The sequence below is a fragment of the Lynx canadensis genome, chromosome B4 (assembly GCF_007474595.2).
Source record: "Lynx canadensis isolate LIC74 chromosome B4, mLynCan4.pri.v2, whole genome shotgun sequence".
NCBI lineage: Eukaryota > Metazoa > Chordata > Mammalia > Carnivora > Felidae > Lynx > Lynx canadensis.
Genome location: NC_044309.1, coordinates 116,606,587 through 116,626,113, shown reverse-complemented (window position 1 = coordinate 116,626,113; position 19,527 = coordinate 116,606,587). Strand labels below are relative to the sequence as shown.

Below are 19,527 nucleotides of genomic sequence, written 5' to 3'. Positions count from 1 at the left end.
AATAAATAAAATTTTACATTTCATCCTTAATAAAGTTTCCTTTTGTATATCATTCTTATTGTTATCATTCTTTTATAGAAACAATGGAAAAGTTCATGTTTTTATTTTTTTAATGTTTATTTATTTTTGAGAGAGAGAGAGAGAGAGACAGAGCGTGAGTGGGTTAGGGACAGAAAGAGAAGGAGACACAGAATCCAAAGCAGGCTCCAGGCTCTGAGCTGTCAGCACAGAGCCCAATGCAGGGCCGAAACCCATGAACCATGAGATAGTGACCTGAGCTAAAGTTGGATGCATAATTGACTGAGCCACCCATGTGGCCCAAGCTTCATGTTTTTAAACCTTCCCAATCCACCACTGGATATGAAGAAAACTTCTATTGTTTGTGAATTGCTAATTTTGGACACTATATTTGGGGTCAGTGGTATCTTAGAAGGTAATTGCTACCGAATATCTATCTTTTGACTAATCTATTAATCAATTTGAGGAATTCATTTGTGGTTGCCTGTGACTACCTCTTTTTGCACACACTGGCATAAACCCTGTGGGCTCCTGGTAATCGATAATAGAAGATGATGATATTGACATTCTTTTATTAAAACAAACTATCCTTTCTCCATGAGGAAGATCATTTGATCTTCAAATGTATGCAAATGTCAAAAAATGCAAATCTCAAAAAAATGTGTGCAAATGTCAACTATGTCACGGATTCTTAGGTCCTATGAAATTCAGACTTTTGCACGTGTAAAATATTGGATTTCATAGTTTTGGATGTTTTTATTTTATTTTGTTTTCCTTTGGCTTGCTTAAGCCAACACCAACCACACTTGGTGGTGTGACTTGCTTAAGCCACAACCTCCCACACTTTTTAAATCTTCAATTTCTTCTTCTCTAGAAACCCGTTCACATCTATATCTAAGCATGTTAAGGAATCTCTTTCCCTAAAAAAATAAAAAACGCTCTCAATGCCACATTCTTCTCTATTCCTCTTTTGTCTTCCTTTCTCAACTTGGCCAAACGTCTTGACACGTTCTATCTCCCTGTTCTCTTTTATTGCTCAACCTACTGCTCTCCGACATCCACCTTCCACGAAATCACAAACCTCAATAAAACCACCATCCTGCCTACTTCCACCCCGTTGCTGAATCCAAAGGAGGCTTTTTATTTTTTTATTTTAATGGCCCTCCAGGCTGCATTTGACATTGCTGGTTGGCTCTTCCTAGTTTGTTTCATGAGTTCTTACTCTCCTTGACCCTTTTTAAAAATTTCAGCTTTATTGAGATATAATTGACAAATAAAACTGTAATATATTTAAAGTGTACATTGTGGTGATTTGATATATGCATACATTGTGAAAGGATTCCCTCCTTCCTTTAGCCTTTTTTTGTTAAAACCTGCTGTTCTCCCAGCTTTCAACCTGTTTTCACTGCTGTTCCCTTTACACACTCTACTTGGACTGAGCTCATTCACTGCCAGAGCTTCACCTGCCACATTCCCGGATGTTCTGATATCTGCCATAAACTTCCCCAGATCTATGGATTTAAATATCCAAGTGATTCACAGACATCTCCACTTTGACTCCTATACATTCTAAAACTCTGAGTGTCCACAATTAAACTTAGATCATCCCACCTAAATCTGTCTCTTAATATGGTTGCTCACCTTAATGATTGCTCACACACTGAAGCCAAAAATCTGCGAAACACTTTAGGCTGCTTCTTAGTCTGTGAATCCGCTTATCTCTTAAGTATTCCTTCTTTTCTATCTTTACTTATTCTCTTTTGTTAGGCCCCCTGCATCCTCTTCCTGGACTATTCTAATAGTTTCCTAACTCACCTGCCTCTGTTTTTGATAACTCATAGCCATTCTCTGAATAACCACCAGCGTTCTCTCCATGACGTGAATCTGACCATGTCCCTCACTTGTTTAAAATTCTTCAATGCCCCGCCTCCCCCCCCAACCCCCCCCCCCACCCCGCTCCATGAATTCAGGATTAAAGAACCAGCTATTTAAAGTCCTCTGAATCCTGTCCTCTCCCAGTTTTTCCAGCTTCAACTCTGAGGTCCCATCCCAAAGGAAATCATCCTTCAATCTTTCCTCACCTTCTGGAAGAGCCCCAGAGCCGAGCTAGATGTCCCAGCTCCAAATTCCAATCTTGTGGCCAGCACATACTCAACATCACAGAATTCTCTCATTACAGTATATTGAAATGGCCTTCCTAAATTTCTAAAACGGGAATATTGGCTTATTCAGTTTTTGCTCTCCAGGGCTTGGAAATGTACCTAAGAAGCACTAAAGAAAATCCTGTTGAACTGATGCAATATTTAGCTCACGTGTATTGGGTTGCCAACACGGCAAGCCAGCAACCAAACAACTCTTAAAAAGTAACGCTTACAGGTAATTTGACATTGGTTATTTCTTCCGTACTAACTTTGAAAATGTTTGAAGGTGCACTTTTATCACAGTTGTAAAGGTAATATATATATAAAAAAAAAAAACAAAAAAACAAAAAACCTCTTTGTGCCTCCCCGTCGGGGAATCGAACCCCGGTCTCCCGCGTGACAGGCGGGGATACTCACCACTATACTAACGAGGAACTGCACGAAGACAAGCGTTCTGCTAGGCCTCTTATTGCTTCTGACCCTGCCCTGTCTTTACTGCCCGCTACTACCAACAGGTCTAACATTCTTCAATTGCCATTGCAATTTCTACCGAAGTTGGACGAAACTAAAATGGAAGCATTCAATTGATCTCCCCGCTACACTTGGGATCATTTCCGTCGGCCCACCCCTCCACCGGCTGTTCCCACTCCCCTCCTCTTCCTCCTCCTCTCCTTTCAGGAATGTCCCCAGTCCTTTCAGCACCCCCCTCACACACACTCCCAGGGAGCATAGCGCACGCCTCCTCGCTCTGCATCACGGAACTTGTAGTTCCAGCCACGGGGCAACCTACTCTTCTCTCACTTTGAGAAACTTCCCTTCCCGGCGGGCGCCACGAGTCCTTCAGCTCTTCTTTACCTCCCTCCCTCCTCTCGCTCAGTCGAGTAGTCTGGCAGCTGGGTTTTGGGGTGCAGATCGGCGTGCGGAGGGACTCCCCAGAGCCATGCCCGAGGTAGTGGATACGTGCTCCTTGGCCTCTCCGGCTTCGGTCTGCCGGACCAAGCACCTGCACCTACGCTGCAGCGTCGACTTTACCCGCCGGGTGTTGACCGGCACCGCCGCGCTCACGGTGCAGTCTCAGGAGGACAATCTGCGCAGCCTGGTACGGTGGGACGAGCGCCCAGTGTCCGCCTCTCTCCGGCCGCCCGCGTCGCGTCCCTTTCCCCGCTGCCGCCCCTTCCCAGCCCCGCACCTCGGTCCGTCTGCAGCCCTCAACTGATATTCCACACCTCCCCTTCAGCCCTCACTCATTTCTCAGCCTCCCCTTCCTCAGCCCTCACTCACCCTGTATCTCCTCCTCCCAAACCCACTTATGTCTCTGCATCCCTCCCTCAGCCCCTGAATATACCTAAGTGTCTCTTCCTGCGCCCCTCTCCCCAGACTCTTCTTCCCAGTCCCTGGGCACATCCTAGCGCCCCATCCACGCCCTGCTCCTCACCCAGCGCTCAGGCTTCATTTTAGCACGAACCTTCCCTCCCCTGTAATCCTAGTTTCTGGCGCTAACCCCCTTGTGGCCTCCCCATTTCCTCGGCCTGCAGCCCAGAACTCCCTCCTCGGGCCCCAGATTTCTTCCAGTCCCCCAGCGCACCTTCCTCAGTCCACAGTCTCATCTAAGTCTCACACCCGATGTCCTGCGGATGCTGATCCTTTGCTCCCAGGCACCTTATTTCAACCTGCACGTCTGCAGGACGGGACCCATCGACCTATCGTAGTCTTTCCTCAGCCTCCCTACCAGTGTTTCTCAAATCCCTTAGGATTTCCAGCTCCAGACCCGTCTATCCCTACTGCTTTGGTATTTCCAGTCTCTGCTAACTCTAGATGCAGCTCTTTTTCTCCAGGGTCATGGTCCTTCTACCTTTGATTCTTATTGCCCTTCTCTTCAAATAATTTAAGGACCGTTGGGCCATTCAGGCTTTCCAAGCGTATCTCAATGCAGTGTATTATAGTTGGTTCCAAGGAGCGAGTAATTATTGCGCTTCTTAGAAAGTAATGTACTTTCACAAGATCTCTAGCCACTTGAGTGATGAAAAGTTTGTTTAGATTTATGGAGCATGATTAAATTATTTTATGTGTACAACATAACTTGTTTTCAGTGTTCTTACTCAAAGTGATGGTATTTGGATTGTACCTTTCACCTGAAGAATTTCATAGGTGAGCATTTTAGAAATAAGAGGGACAAGGGTTTAAAATGCCAGGCCCAGTGTATTTTGCATAGAGTGTTGTGGCATCTACTAAAGCACAGCATTAAGCAACCTGATCACCATATGTTGTAGGCTTGATGGTGGGAAATTAATGGGGTCAATTAGTTGGGTATAATTATAAGTTTAGATAAGAATTGGTGGTTCTCATGACTCCTGTTTGTGTAATAGGCCTGTGTTTTGAGTTTGTTAATATGAACTAATGTAGCAGGTAACCTACTCTTTGTCCTTTACCATCTTGCTAGACTGATTCTGATTTGAAAAGTAGGTGGACTCCTCTATATATTGATAGTCACCAAAAATACTACAAGGAAGAAAATTAATATCACAGGCAAGAAGATATCTATTTCCTTGTAGGTTGTACTTTGTTCTGCCTGAAGTACCATGCTATCTTTTATTGCAGGCAGCTTTGCCCTGGTAGGATTGGCCACTTCAATGCAATCTCTCTTTTTATTAAAAGAAAGTAGATTTTGATAGTTTATCACTGCTTAATACGACCTTGCACTCTCACCTGTTTTGTAAAAATAAAGACTGAACTCTGATCCTTGAGGAAGCACAAGACAGGATGCTTCAATTTGGAAAAGAATGTACATTCAATGTTCCAATCTAAAAACTTGCTCATTGTTTTCTTAATTCCCCAAATCTTGAGAGAAGTAAGGTTTTTAAATCAGGATGTCTGGCTGGCATGTCTGTTTAGTAAATTAGAGCCTAGAATTATAATGTTAGATTTTATGCAAGGAAGTTTAGTTGTATACAGTGGCATCTGTTTGTAATTTGCTTATTTATCACAACAACTTGAGGCCAAGAGTTTGGTTTTATTTATTCAACATTAGCATCTTTCCTCTGCTAGATTACAGGCTCTTGAAGGTAGTTCTGTGTTTCATGGCTCTTTGTATCTCAGGTTCTTAGTATAGCACCTGGCAGGTAGAGGACGTGTTGTTAGTTTGATGAACTAATGGATGAATTCAATTAGAAAGCAGTGCCTAAAGTTTACATGGGCTGCACTAAAAATGTGCTAAGTGTATCTTGAAGGTGAGAGGACCTCATCCTCACCACCACCAATAGAGAGGACCCAGCGGCAGTGCTGGGTGAGGACATCAAGTGTCCTTTCTCACTTCATTCTCGGAGTCCTTGATGCTGGGAATGTTGAAGGAACCCTGCTAGGACTAAATCCCAGCTTTTCTGAAAATCCTTCTGAGGTTTTGGGTTATTTGCACTGAAGTTTAATACTCATTTGTGATAACTTCCAAGCATTTGTTTCTTGTATTAAACTTTTCAATTTTTTTAGGTGTTCTGTCAGTTGATGGCTCAAAGAGTTTTTAATGTCTTGACCAAGATCATTCACTCGTAAGTTGCAGAAGCCAGGATGTGAACACAGATCTTTCTGACTGCAAACCCTCCTGTCTTCACTAAGTAAATAGCTGAGCTGGGAATCAAATCAAGGTGTTGTTTTCATTTTGGTTTTAACAATAACCCCATGCTTTTTTTGTTATAGCATCCTGCAAATAACAAATAGAAAATGTAGAGACATAATACTGAGGCATAAAGCTTTTTAACTTAATTTTTTTCATGTTTATTCATTTTTGAGAGAGAGAAAGAACATGTGCGTGAGCAGGGGAAGGGAAGAGAGAGAGAGACACACAGAATCCAAAGCAGCCTCTGAACTGTTAGCAGAGAGCCTGCTGCGGGGCTCAAATCCACAAACTATGAGATCATGACCTGAGCCAAAGTCCGGTGCTTAACCAACTGAGCCACCCAGGCGCCCCATAAAGCTTTTTAATTTAGAGCCATGCTTTGTTGAAGAAAGAATTTGAGCTTGCTTTAAAAAAACATATACAATATTATAAGATTAAAAATACTTTAAGAATTTGGAGGAAGAGAGGGGCACGTGGGTGGCTCAGTTAGTTAAGCATGAGACTTCAGCTCAGGTCATGATCTCGCGGTTTGTAGGTTTGGGCCCCCCATCGGGCTGTGTGCTGACAGCTCAGAGCCTGAAGCCTGCTTTGGATTCTGTGTCTCCCTCTCTCTCTGCCCCTTCCCCACTCACTCTCTCTCAAATAAACAAACATTAAAAAAAATTTTTTTAAAGAATTTGGAGGAAGAGAGAATAAGGGTAGGGAAACCAAATGTATGGCACAAAGTCCTAAAAAAAGAGAAGTGGGTTGCGAGGTTTAACACGGAGCTTCCCAGCAGCCTGTGCAAAAAGGGAATTGGTTATATATTCCATGGCATCTAGCCAGCTGGTTTTGGGGGTGTTATTCAAAGAGGATACTGTGAGATATAGTAAATTAGTAACTTCCTAGTAACTTCCTACCATTAGTAGGTCTGTTTCTTACAACTGCATGTGGGTATCTTGGTCTTATACACAGTTGGTGTTCAGTAAAACTTTATTGAAAAGTACTATTCCAGCTTTTCAACTATCCAGTTTCCTTTTTGTCCCTATTACTATTTTTGATCAATTGTTTAATAACGTTTATTAGTGAAATTTGAAGGGGGATTTCTTAATTTGAGAATGATAGCTGAGGTTAAGACTTGAGATATATAGCTTAACCACTGCGTTTTCTATTGTCTCTTGGCTCAGCACTTGCTTCATGCTGATACCAACTGATACCTACTACTTTTCAGGTACTGTGCTGAACTCTGGGAATGCAAACCTAAGAAGGTTTCTGTCTTTTTAAGAACCCTCAAGCTAGTAGAGAAAACATAGCAATATAATATGGTACAATAAATGCTATAGGAGAGATTTGGACCAACTACTGTATTAAGTTCAGAGGATATGAAAAAGATTAAAAAAATAGTCATAACAGTAATCTGACTCTCTGATTCTGAATAGATTTGAAAAGTTTAGGCAATACAGACAATAGAATATGTTCCTCTGGGAAATGAGCCAGTTGAGTCATCCTTTTGGTTATGAAAGTCGTGTAAACATGAGTAGTTATATACATAGATATTCAAATTAAGTTTTTAAAATAAATCAGATAGCCAGAAATAGGTACTGGAATAGGAAGGCACAAAGGAGTAACCCTCTCATTCTCAATAAGATATAAATCTAATAAAACCAAATATTCTGAATATGCAAGTGCAAGAAGATAAGTCAGTTCTACTAATTTAGAGTAAGGGCGATGGTTGAGGTGCCCCCAGAAGAAAGTAACCCAAGAGGAATAATTACCTATTAGCAGGAAAACAGGTGGCTCCCCTAACAAATATGGCTGCTTTAAAAAAAGATCAAACCAGAATGGAGATTTTTTTCCAACCAAGTATCATTGACTCTAGAGAGGTAGGAATCAAATTAACGACTGCCCTTGTGACTTTTCCTGAGTTTATAGTTCAGTTAACCAACTTGAAAGAGAAGCAGCTGGTCCTCTAACTCCCCATGCTACTGCAGCCAGATTTCAGTAAAAAGATGCCAGAGGTAGGGAGATCAGACCGCAGGTGGTTCTAAGGCAGGGTCTGGCCTACAGTGGTGGTAGAAGGACAGAGAAGAAAGGATGAGGACGGCATGAAAGAAAAATTTGTTAATTGGCTACGGGGGATTGGGAAGTGGGATCAATTGTGGATTATTTGAATGTCTCAAACCTTAGGTACCTTGAGGATTCTGTTAACAGAACAGAAATAAAGGGAGAGAACTGATTTCAGGGACATCCAGGTAGCTTCATTTTTGGAATTTTGAGAAGCCCACTGAATATGAGGCAATATTTCCCATGGAAATGTCAAGCAGGCAACTAAGAAACCGAGCAGCAGTCCTGGGGAAGAGGTAACAACTGTAGAAACAGACTGTAGTCATCAGCACAGAGGTATTGGTTGATGACACGGGATGAGTGAGAATGAGAGAGTGACGAATATGGTAAGAAAATCTAGGGATCAAAGCTAGAACATTGAGACATATCCATTTTTAGGAGCTAGAAAGGAGGTGGAGGAAATGGCATTAGACAAAGAGGAAAACCATTCATGTTTAAACTCAAAGAAGCCAAGGAAAGGACTTCGAACAGATGAGGTGGCCCATAAGGGCTATGAGTGGATGGGGGTCCAGATTACAGAGCAGAAAAGACCTCTCGATCAGGAGGAGTGCCCTGCCCTCTCAGTAGCAGAGGATGGAGAAACCAGACTGAAGAGGGAGAAAGGAAAAAAGGAGGAGAGATTGATGAGGAAGAGGAAATAGCAGCCATAGGTTGCCCATAGAGTTTAAGAATGGAAGGAGACAGGGGTGCCTGGGTGGCTCGGTAGGTTGTGTCCGACTCACGATTTCAGCTCAGGTCATGATCTCAGGGTCTGTGAGTTTGAGCCCCATGTCAGGCTGTGTGCTGACAACGCGGAGCCTGCTTAGGATTCTGTCTCTCTCTCTCTGTCTTCCCCTGCTCAGGCTCTCGCCTGTGGGTGTGCATGCTCTTTGCCGATCTCTCTTTCTCTCAAAATAAATAAACTTTAAAAAAAGAAAGGACAGAGACAAATGAATAGGTATCAGGGCAGATTGATCAAGTGAAGTTTAAAAAGTAACATTGGGAGACTTGTTCAGGTTGTTTGGAAACAGTCTTGTGGCATAGGAAGGTTGAAGATTCTAGAGCAAGAGAGAGATGATGAAAGGTATGGTCTCTAGGGCTCGGATGGAGGATTATGGGGATGGAAAGCACTCAGACACCTGCTGCCACTCCTTTCCTGCCCCATGCAGTTGTCCTTGATGGGCCACGGCAAGTAGACACCCTCTCCCAGTCCTCGGTGGGTCATGTGGTAGGAGCTGCCCCCCCTGCCGCCCAGGTTGGGCTTTTTCAAGGTACATAATGGCAGTATACAGCCTGCGTATTTGCCCAGCAAGTGCCAGGGTTTCTTTTAATTTTGGGATAGATGCAAGTACATAGGAGTTGGAATTTCAGGAAGAAATACATGGTGAGATACATCAAGGAGTGGTGATGAAAGAAACTTTTAAGTTCGAGGTGAATGTTTTTCATAACAGGAAAGTTAAGTTTTAGGAGATAGGAACAAAGGCATTTTAAATTAGATTTGACTTCCACTTAAAACCTCAAATTTGTGGGACTATCCCGGAATTACCTAATGATATATATGCAAACTTTAGAACCAAAAATTTTTCAGGAAGCTTAGAGCCCCAAGAGACAGGACCTACACTAACTTTTGACTTCTTAATTCTTGTAATTTCACTCTGTATTTTACTCTCTATGAGCAACTAGTTCTACTCTGTAATCATTATAGTTAACCCATAACTAATATTAGTTTTCTCTGGTGCATATAAAACAATTTTCTTATCACTTAAAAACACTAATTTAATTCTAGATTTTGGATACAAAGGACCTCACGATAGAAAAAGTGATCATCAATGGACAAGACGTTAAATATGCTCTTGGAGAAAGACAAAGTTACAGAGGATCACCAATGGAAATCTCTCTTCCTATTGCTCTGAGCAAGTATGCATGTTATTATCTTTCTCTTTTACATAGCTAAATAATAGAGAAAAAGTATTTTTAATGTAAACAATTTTCCTTTCCTATTTCTAGTTTGACTATAGGTAGTAACTGGTGCTCTTACTGATCTCCTCAGATTGAAGTTTATGGTAAAAGTTATATGTTCTTAAGATACTAAAGAAACTCATTGTACAAAATCCTGAAGAATAGGAGTTTTGCTAACTGTTACTTCTTTACTGATCATTTTACTAATACCTAGAGTGATGATGGGAGCATGCCATCTTAAGGAGGCATTTCAGGATCACCTGGGAAACTTTTACAAGCTGCACATTTTTCACCTTTTCCCCAGAGGCCAGCCACTTTTATTAATGGAATAATGGCAATGACAAACATAGAACCGTTTCTGTATACCAGTCTTGAGATAATGCTTTAAATACATTTATCTTGGGGCGCCTGGGTGGCGCAGTCGGTTAAGCATCCGACTTCAGCCAGGTCACGATCTCGCACTCCGTGAGTTCGAGCCCCGCGTCAGGCTCTGGGCTGATGGCTCAGAGCCTGTTTCTGATTCTGTGTCTCCCTCTCTCTCTGCCCCTCCCCCGTTCATGCTCTCTCTCTGTCCCAAAAATAAATAAACGTTGAAAAAAAAAAAAATAAATAAATAAATACATTTATCTAACTTACCGAATTTACATAACTTATCTAATCCTTACAATAACCGTTGTGGTGTGATTTCCATTTTACAAATGAGGAAAGGGAACCTCAGAGAAATAAAATAACTTATTCAAGAAAGTGGCAGCCACAGTTGTCATATCAAGGGTGTATCCCACTCCTTGGTAAATTGGGAAGGGGAGAAAGGGTGGAAAACCATTGGCCTAAAACAAGAGTGATCTACCCTCACCTTCCAGTGGCCAGTATTTTCATGCCTCCTCTTCCTGTTTAAGAAAAAGAAACAACCACATGTAACTTGTCAGGTGGATATCATTGACCTCTTTCTGCAGATAAAGAACTATGGCAGAGGGTGGTCGAATAACTTGCCCAAGTTCCCTGAACCAGTAGGTTGTAGATTCAGGATTCAAACACAGGCATGGCTGCCGGTCTCCACAACTCTTACTATTTCCTCATGATGAGTGCTGCTCAAACTGAGGTAAAGGGCCAGTTCTTGGTATTTCCAATCTGTCACAGGCTGATTCTTTTATAAAATGCAATAAAGATGAATTGCTAGGAAGAAGAGATTAAAAGCAAGCACACATTTTTGATTACTAGATTCAGCAGATGTAAAAATGACTCCAAGTTTCTAAATGCTTCTTCTCAGTGTCGACCTGTCTGGTAAGTTTGCAGGCCAGTACAACTCTGTGTCGTGCTGTGGCATCCACTGCTGGAGTAGTCACGGTTCCAAAATTATTTCTTCCATTTTCCCATTATCATAAAAGATTACATGATACCACAAGCGCAAGTGTGTGACAATCAGTAGTGTACTCCACGAATATTAGTTCCTGTTCCTGTTACATCTTCGTAAGCAGTTAGCATGGTGGAGTGAAAAGGACCCGGAAGCTGGCATTCAGGTAAGAACGTGAGAGGCAAACTTGACCTAGTTAGGAGGCAGCATTCTAGAGCTTGCGCTCCATCAGTCACGAGACCTTGTAAAATATTATTTATAGTATATACTCTGTGTATTATGAACCCAAACTTTAGTTAGATTGAATTATATGCTACTAATGTATTTGTTTGTTGCATACAGAAATCAAGAAGTCGTTATAGAAATTTCTTTTGAGACATCTCCAAAGTCTTCTGCTCTTCAGTGGCTCACTCCTGAACAAACTTCTGGGAAGGAACACCCATATCTCTTTAGTCAGTGCCAGGTAAAAGAGATCTGGAACGATTCATTATACATAGAATTCCCAGCACATTCAGTTCAATGAAGCAAAGTGGACAGTGGTCTCAGGTCTCACCTAAGATAGCATTTTAATGTATAACAACAATATGTATCTTCATTGATATCTCTCATTATTAACACATTCATATATTACTTTTAAAAAGAAACTCCCTTCAGTTTGAAATCATGTCCCTTTGAAGTAGACTATCTAGGTCATATTTATATTTTTGTCCCCAGCACCTGGCATAGAACTTGGCATTCTTGAGTGGGCCCTCAAGAAATGGTAATAAAATAGAAAGGAAAAAATTAATAAGGCAAAAGTGATATGTACTGGTTATGAAAAATGTTAATTATAAATGGAAAGCGAAAGATCAGATTTTTCAGTCTTCTGCAGACATCATTGCCTAGAAGTAACCACCACTGAGTTAGGTTTGCATCTATTCCAGATCTTTCTTACACGTTTACAACTGTATATGTTTTGTAAATATATTAAAATACTGTTAAAATGACACGACTTAAACTATTTCTCTTTAAAAACTAAGAATGTGGATGGAACTGGAAGGTATTATGCTGAGTGAAATAAGTCAGTCAGACAAGGACAGGTATCATATGTTTTCACTCATATGTGGATCTTGAGAAACTTAACAGAAGACCATGGGGGGGGGGGAGGGAAGGGGAAAAAAATAGTTACAAACAGAGAGGGAGGTTAGGCAAACCATAAGAGACCCTTAAATACGGAGAACTAACTGAGGGTTGATGGGGGGGTGGTGCTGGGGAGAGGGAAAAATGGGTGATGGGCATTGAGGAGGGCATTTGTTGGGATTCCCCAAAAACCAAGAGAATCTACCCCAAAAACCAAAAGCACACCTTACACACTGTATGTTAGCCAATTTGACAATAAATTATATTAAAATAAAAATAAATTAAAAAAAACTAAGAATAAAGAATCCTATAGAGACAATCACAAGGATAATACATATCAAACTATCTTCTAAAAAGAAAAAAATCTAATTCTGTTAGTAATCAAATAATTTATAATTAAAGGAACTCACTTTGTTAAACACTTACTGTATTTTCCAGCACTGTGTTACGTACTTTGCATACTTAATCCTCTCAGTATTCCTCTGGGATAGATACTATGTTAGGCTCAAATTTGAATACAAGTCTATTAAAAAAGAAGCAATAGTGGAACACAGAATAGACATGTTTACTTTCTATTGGCAATTGGAATACCTTTTTAATCCAAGAAACCCTTAGTTCAGTAATCTGAAAGAGATACAGTTTTCTAGGCACGAGTGTACAAGTTGTGTGCTGTCTTAGAAACATCTGATTTTCAGTCAGTACTTCTTTTAGAATGTCCATAATCTAAAGTTGGCAACATGTGCAAGATTTGAGAGTCACAAGAATGTGAATTTTGAATATGGTATTCCACTTCATATTGGCAACAGTGTTTGAAATACAGGAAAGAGCTTGCAGTTAAATTAAGAAATGACTGCGGTTAATGGGGAAGCTGGACGTGATTTTGTTCGACAAGTTTGCTACGGTTGCCCTCCGCACGTGTGCCTGGGTGTGGGCTTTTCCAGTGAGACACTTGTCAAAACCACTTTGGTGCTGCTGAGCCACCAACTAGAGATCGTTAAGGAACTCCAAAGACATGGTCTTAGAGGCCTGTTTTCGGAGAATCAGGTGGTTCTTCTAGTCTTACTTAATCCAGGTAGAAGTCATTTAGGGTCCCATGTCCTTGGAGAATCTATTAGATAGGAAGTGAAAAGGGCTAGAGTTTGGGGGTTGTAAGGAAGCGTGCAGTGGCAGCAAGTATGTCTAGGATCTGTAATAAGTTCAGACAGAGATGTTAGTGTCCGTGCTCCTTTAAGCTCAGGGGACTGTCTCAAGGAGGCTGGGGCTGCTTTGCTCACCAGCAGTCAGTCCAGAGTTGTTTGTCGGCCAGGGTACAAAATCATGGGTACTCTGGCCATTCTTCTTGATGGAACCGGCACTCGTGACGGATGGATGGGGAAGCAGAAAAACACTGCATCTCATGCAATGAATCTGTCTAGATGGTACTGAGGAAGACTGTTCTTTTTCCTTTTCATCTTCGTTTTTACTTTCCAAGTTTGCTGCAAAATTGAAATGTCAAGACTCTAGCGACATTCCCCAAGCTGTTTTCCTCAGAACACAGACGTCCCATGAGATGTTAATAACTGACCAGAGAAAAATAGTTCCCCATCAAAAACAATTGTAAGAATTCAAACAGGTTTCTTTATTGTAGGTCTTTTCAGAGTCTTCAGGAGGCTATGTTCCAAAAGACTCATTAAGACAGGGATGTAGAATGCATGGTTTGCCATTTTATTTCACCAACGAGCCTTTTTTTCTCAGGGTCCCTAACAGCTTCTCACTGGGCACTACTGTTACTCTAAGTAGAGAGTAGGAAACAATGTTTAAGGTTGCTTCCTGCTTCAACTGAAATGTGACGATTGACCATACATTAAAATGGAAAATCAAACTTTTTTGTCCACAAGTCTGTTTTTGCTACTTCAATAGATCTGAGCAAGTGTGAGACATACTTTTAAAAAGAATGTGTCTAAGGACAGTGCTGCAATTTTAACGATTTCTTAATGACTTGATTTATAAGAAATGGGAATAGCTTTCTCTTTCTTCCCCCCCCCTCCCCCCCCCCCAGGCCATCCACTGCAGAGCAATTCTTCCTTGCCAGGACACTCCTTCTGTGAAATCAACCTATAGTGCTGAGGTAAGTATCACAAATTATTAACTAAATTAAATGACTCATGAAGTAAATGTGGTAGAAATGATAAGCAGAGAAAATAGTTGGATTTTTATAGTTAGTAATACTTTACTTAATTAAATTCTATATGAAATATGTACCAAACAAGCTGGGGTCCTCATTTTGCATCTCTCAAGATTTTATTTTTAAATAATCTCTACATCCAACATGGGGCTTAAATTTACAGCCCCGAGATCCAGTGTCTCATGCTCTACCGACTGAGCCAACCAGGTGCCCCTGCATCTCTCTTTTAAATAAGTTCTTTTTCTTTAATTTTTTTTAATGTGTATTTATTTTTGAGAGCGAGAGAGGGAAGGGCAGAGAGACAGGGGAACACGGAGTCTGAAACAGGCTCCAGGCTCTGAGCTGTCAGCACAGAGCCCAACATGGGGCTCAGACCCATGAACCCATGAACCCATGAACCGTGAGATCATCACCTGAGATGAAGTCGATCGCTTAACCGACAGAGCCACTTAGGTGCCCCTGCCTCTCTCTTTTAAAGGCAGTTTTGAACATAAGTATAATAAAAGGAAATGGGTACTATTTTGATTGTAAAAGAAATTCAGAATAAAGGACCTCAAAGCAAGAACTTGGGGACAGTGTCTTTTAACTTTTAAAAATTAACATTTGCAGGATTAAAGGTTCTAGAAATGTGCTCTGTAGCCACGTAAACTTCTATCTAGGTATCCTAACAGGCATATATTGCAGATTTACTGAATACATTTCCGTCTTGTTCTTGTCATAGGTACTGCTAATCGTTTTTCAGAAAGGGCTATGATAATAAATACATACTAAATAAATAATAAGCGCTAAATAATATTAAATACATACATACATTCATACATACATACTAGCTCCCGGGCCAGACCTATTTGGACCAAGCAAATAGAATTGAGGACCAACCTGTCTTAACGGGGCCTTCTTGATTCTGAGATCATCCCACACCAAACCACACCTACTGTGTATAGGGCTATAGAACACTATATACTTGGAGGCAAAGAATCTCAGCTTCTAGACTCTCCTCTACCACTTAATAACTGCATGACCCGAGGCAAGTCTTATGACCTCACAACCTCAGTTGTCTCATCTGTATAACACATCACTGCCTAAATAGAGAGAGGAAGCAGAACCAAATTATTTCCCAAATGCTTTTCAGTGCTAGAATTATGGTTGTTGTAGCACTGGTTCTGGAGCTCCTGCTTCTGTATCTGCCCCAGAGATAGCTTTAAATACTGGGCCATGCAAGAAGAATATGAAAGTCTAGAACTTGGAATGGATGTTTCCTCCATCGTTAATACTGAGGGGATAGTCCTTGATTCCAGCAGTCCAGGCAGTTAGTAAGTAGCACAGCTAGAATTTTAAACTAGTTTCTACCTAATGCTTGTAATATGGATGGATGAATGGATAGATAGATACTTCACATTTGTTTTGAAAGAAGCCAGTTTTATGTATTGCTAGCTTTATTCATAAACCTGATATGTACAAACTTACCTGGCCAACAGTCTATTGCATAGTTAAGAAGGGGAGAATACATTATTTTACATACAGAGTTTAAGATACATAGCATCTTTTATTTATAACTGGAAATGACTTCTCTTCTTGATTAGGTGTCTGTTCCTAAAGAATTGGTGGCACTTATGAGTGCCATTCGTGATGGAGAAGCACCTGACCCAGAAGACCCAAGCAGGAAAATCTATAGATTCAGCCAAAAAGTAAGTTCTTAGGTCTAAATTTTTGGTTTAATTGGTGGTGAACTACGAATAGCTTTTACCCATCCAGAGAGAAAATTACATTTGAAATATTACAGAATTTAGGAAGCAGCTTCTTTTTTCTTCATTTCTTTTTCTTTTGTGCCTATAAAATGGTGTGTTCTACTTACAGAGTTGTACTAAAGAAAGGGGTTGCTGGATAAGCAAAGTGGGGAGCATGGCCTGATCCCATTTTCTCTTATCCCAGTTAGTAGCAGATTTTCTGTTATTTTAAGTTACACTTTTGCCCGCCTTGGTACCACAGTACAGGCATGTGGTTATTTAGTGTTTATAAATGGAAGGGCTATATTAGACCAAAAAAAAGAAAAAAAAAAAGAAAAAAGAAAAAAACCAACAACACTGTGTTACAATTCTTAAAGTTAAAATTCCTGTGTAATTTAAGCTGGTAATTTGACTTGCATCTTTGACCTTTGATGAATTGTGTGTGTGTGTTTATACATAGTGCTTTTAGTTTTTTTTTTAATGTTTATTTATTTTTGAGAGAGACAGAGACAGAGCACGAGCAGGGGAGGGGCAGAGAGAGAGGGAGACACAGAATCCAAAGGAGGCTCCAGGCTCTGAGCTGTCAGCACAGAACCCAACACGGGACTTGAACCCATGAGCAATGAGATCATGACCTGAGCCAAAGTCTCACACTTAACCAACTGAGCCACCCAGGCGGCCCTGTGCATGTTTGTTTTTGTTTTTGTTTTTAATTGACCTCCTTCACAGTACACGTAATTGAGCCACAGCGGACAGTTTTGCTCCTACACCAGCATCTGGGATTCCAGGCTCCCAAACCTTCAGCATCCTCTTACTGCTGGATTCTTTTATATGTCTCTCAAATATACCAGGAGTGGTTTTAAAAAAGAAAGTAAAATATTGTTTTAGATCAAGGAAAACACTGAAAACTTAAGAGAAAAAGCACAGTTCCTTCTTACAGATTACTTTTTTGAGAAATGCTTGAAATAGACCTTGTGCAATAATGATTTTCACATTTCAGAATCTGTCCTTCCTAGTAAACTGAAAGAGAAATAGATGTTTTGAAATGTTTTACATCACAATTTTGAACTATTTGACCCCCTAAAAATGAGAACTGTGAAATTTGAAAAGGAATTTATTTACTTTTAAATATGAATTGTCTTACTCTATAACATTTTTAAGCACTAATTTGAGCATGTGTGTGGGTTGTTTTTTATTGTTTTTCGTTTTTTTGTTTTTTTTTTTTTCACTCCCTTTAGGTTCCGATCCCCTGCTACCTGATCGCTTTAGTTGTTGGAGCTTTAGAAAGCAGGTGAGCTTTCGAACAAATCTTGAGGTTTATGAAAAGGTTAAACTTTAGGCATTTTGAATCTCTGGCAGGATTAACTAATAGCTCATTTGTGCATTTCTCAAGATACCAAGCTGACAGCTCTGGAAAAATCAAATCTAATTATAAAATGTAAATAGCAACTAATTTTAAATTAAAGTCTTTACCAGTTGCCCTTCAGATTTTCCAAGTATTATAGAATGAGCATGCTCTTACCTTTTTTTTTTTAATTTTTTAATGTTCATTTATTTTTGAGAGAGACAGAGACAGAGATAGAGCATGAGCAGGGGAAGGGCAGAGAGAGAGAAAGACACAGAATCCAAAGCAGGCTCCAGGCTCTGAGCTGTCAGCACAGAGCCCGACGCGGGGCTCGAACTCACAGACCACGAGATCATGACCTGAGCCAAAGTCGGACGCTCAACCGACTGAGCCACCCCGGCGCCCCCTACTTTTTTAAAAATGCGACTACTAGGCAATCTAAAATTAAATAGGCAGCTTATACTTGTGGCTCCCTTTAAATGTATTAGATAATGTGAGTTACATTTCTACTCAGTGTGGTCTAGAAACCAATAGCTTTGGCATCACCTGGGAGTTGGTTAGAAATGCAAATTCTTGGGCCCTATCCAGACCTACTAAATCAAAGTTTGCAGATGAACAAGCTTCCCAGATCATCTGTATGCACATTATGCAAGTTTGAGAAGCAACAACCTAGAATCCACTGCCTCTCTGGGACGGGACACCTAGGCAAAATCTTGTTGTTCGGGGTTTGGTGGTGCTACATAAAATTTTTAAGATGAAATATAGATGAAAAAAATATTTTTGAGTTCTAGCCCTATATAAATGATATATGTAGTTCCATTTGTTTCTTCCTTTTTAAAAAAAAATTTTTTTTTAATGTTTATTTTTTGAGAGAGAGAGACAGAGACAGAGGTACAGCGTGAATGGGGGAGGGGCAGAGAGAGAGAGGGAGACACAGAATCTGAAACAAGCTCCAGTTCCGAGCTGTCAACACAGAGCCTGACGCGGGGCCTGACCTCATGGACCATGAAATCGTGACCTGAGCCGAAGTCAGAAGCTTAACTGACCGAGTCACCCAGGTGTCCTTCTTTTTTTTAAAATTGTGGTTTAAAAAACCCCACAAAATTTACTATCTTAATCATTTTTACATGTACAGCTCAGTAGTCAGTAGTGTTCAGTATATCCACATTATTGTGAAACAGATTTTCAAAACTGTTTCATTTTGCAAAACTGAGACTCTATAGCCTTTAGAAAACAACTCCCATTTCTATTTCCCTCCACACCCTGGTAACTACCATTCTACTCTGTTTCTATGAATTTGACTACTTTAGATACCTCATGAGTGGAATCCTAGAGTATTCATTCTTTTGTAACTGGCTTGTTTTATTAGGCATAATGTCCTCAAGTTTCAGTCATGTTGCAGCATGTGACATGATTTCCTTGTTTTTCTACTTGTTTCTTCTTATATGAGTGTTCAACCTGTAAATGCATAACAAAGTTTACATCTGCCCCTGTTCTGGAATAACGTCTTACTGAGCCACGATTGGGTTTCTATAGCTGTGAGATTGTGGGAGGAAACCAGGTCCCCAAAGTTCTTACCAGAGCCAATCAAGGCACTTTATGTCTCAGTTTTCATTTGGCTTAGCCTGTGCCTCCTTCTAGAGCTGCATATACAACAGCAGGTTTGTATCTCAGAGAAGCCATTTAACCTCATCTCCTCCCCATAAGCACATGGTAAATCACACTAGTACTGCAAGGATTTGTGTATAGTACTTCAGCTCTTTCCTAGAACCAGGGAGGTAAGTTGTCTTGAATTTCACTTATTAAGCTTTTTAATTTTGCAGGAAGATTGGCCCAAGAACACTGGTTTGGTCTGAGAAAGAGCAGGTGGAAAAGTCTGCTTATGAATTTTCTGAGGTTGGTCATCTAGTTCCCCTTTTTAATAATTGTGGTAGACAGTAGATTTAAGGTTTTAAGGATGAAATGTTGTGGTGTTAAGTGATGTAGTAAGAGAATCAAATACACCTTATTT

General features: G+C 40.5%; 1 protein-coding gene and 1 non-coding gene across 2 annotated transcripts in view; one reads left to right on the top strand and one right to left on the bottom strand.

Moving 5' to 3' along the window:
- Positions 1-2,521: 2,521 nt before the first annotated feature.
- TRNAD-GUC lies at positions 2,522-2,593 on the bottom strand. Its single transcript has one exon. It is a non-coding gene; the product is annotated as a tRNA-Asp (tRNA).
- A 417-nt stretch (positions 2,594-3,010) lies between these two features.
- Positions 3,011-19,527, top strand: part of LTA4H (leukotriene A4 hydrolase) — a 34,635-nt gene continuing 18,118 nt past the window's right edge. Inside the window, exons 1-7 of the mRNA XM_030323439.2 lie at positions 3,011-3,258; positions 9,638-9,768; positions 11,504-11,624; positions 14,319-14,387; positions 16,028-16,132; positions 17,410-17,462; positions 19,340-19,412. Of these exons, the coding sequence (XP_030179299.1) occupies positions 3,100-3,258; positions 9,638-9,768; positions 11,504-11,624; positions 14,319-14,387; positions 16,028-16,132; positions 17,410-17,462; positions 19,340-19,412 (711 nt within the window). The 5' untranslated portion in view covers positions 3,011-3,099. The remainder of the gene's footprint in view (positions 3,259-9,637; positions 9,769-11,503; positions 11,625-14,318; positions 14,388-16,027; positions 16,133-17,409; positions 17,463-19,339; positions 19,413-19,527) is intronic.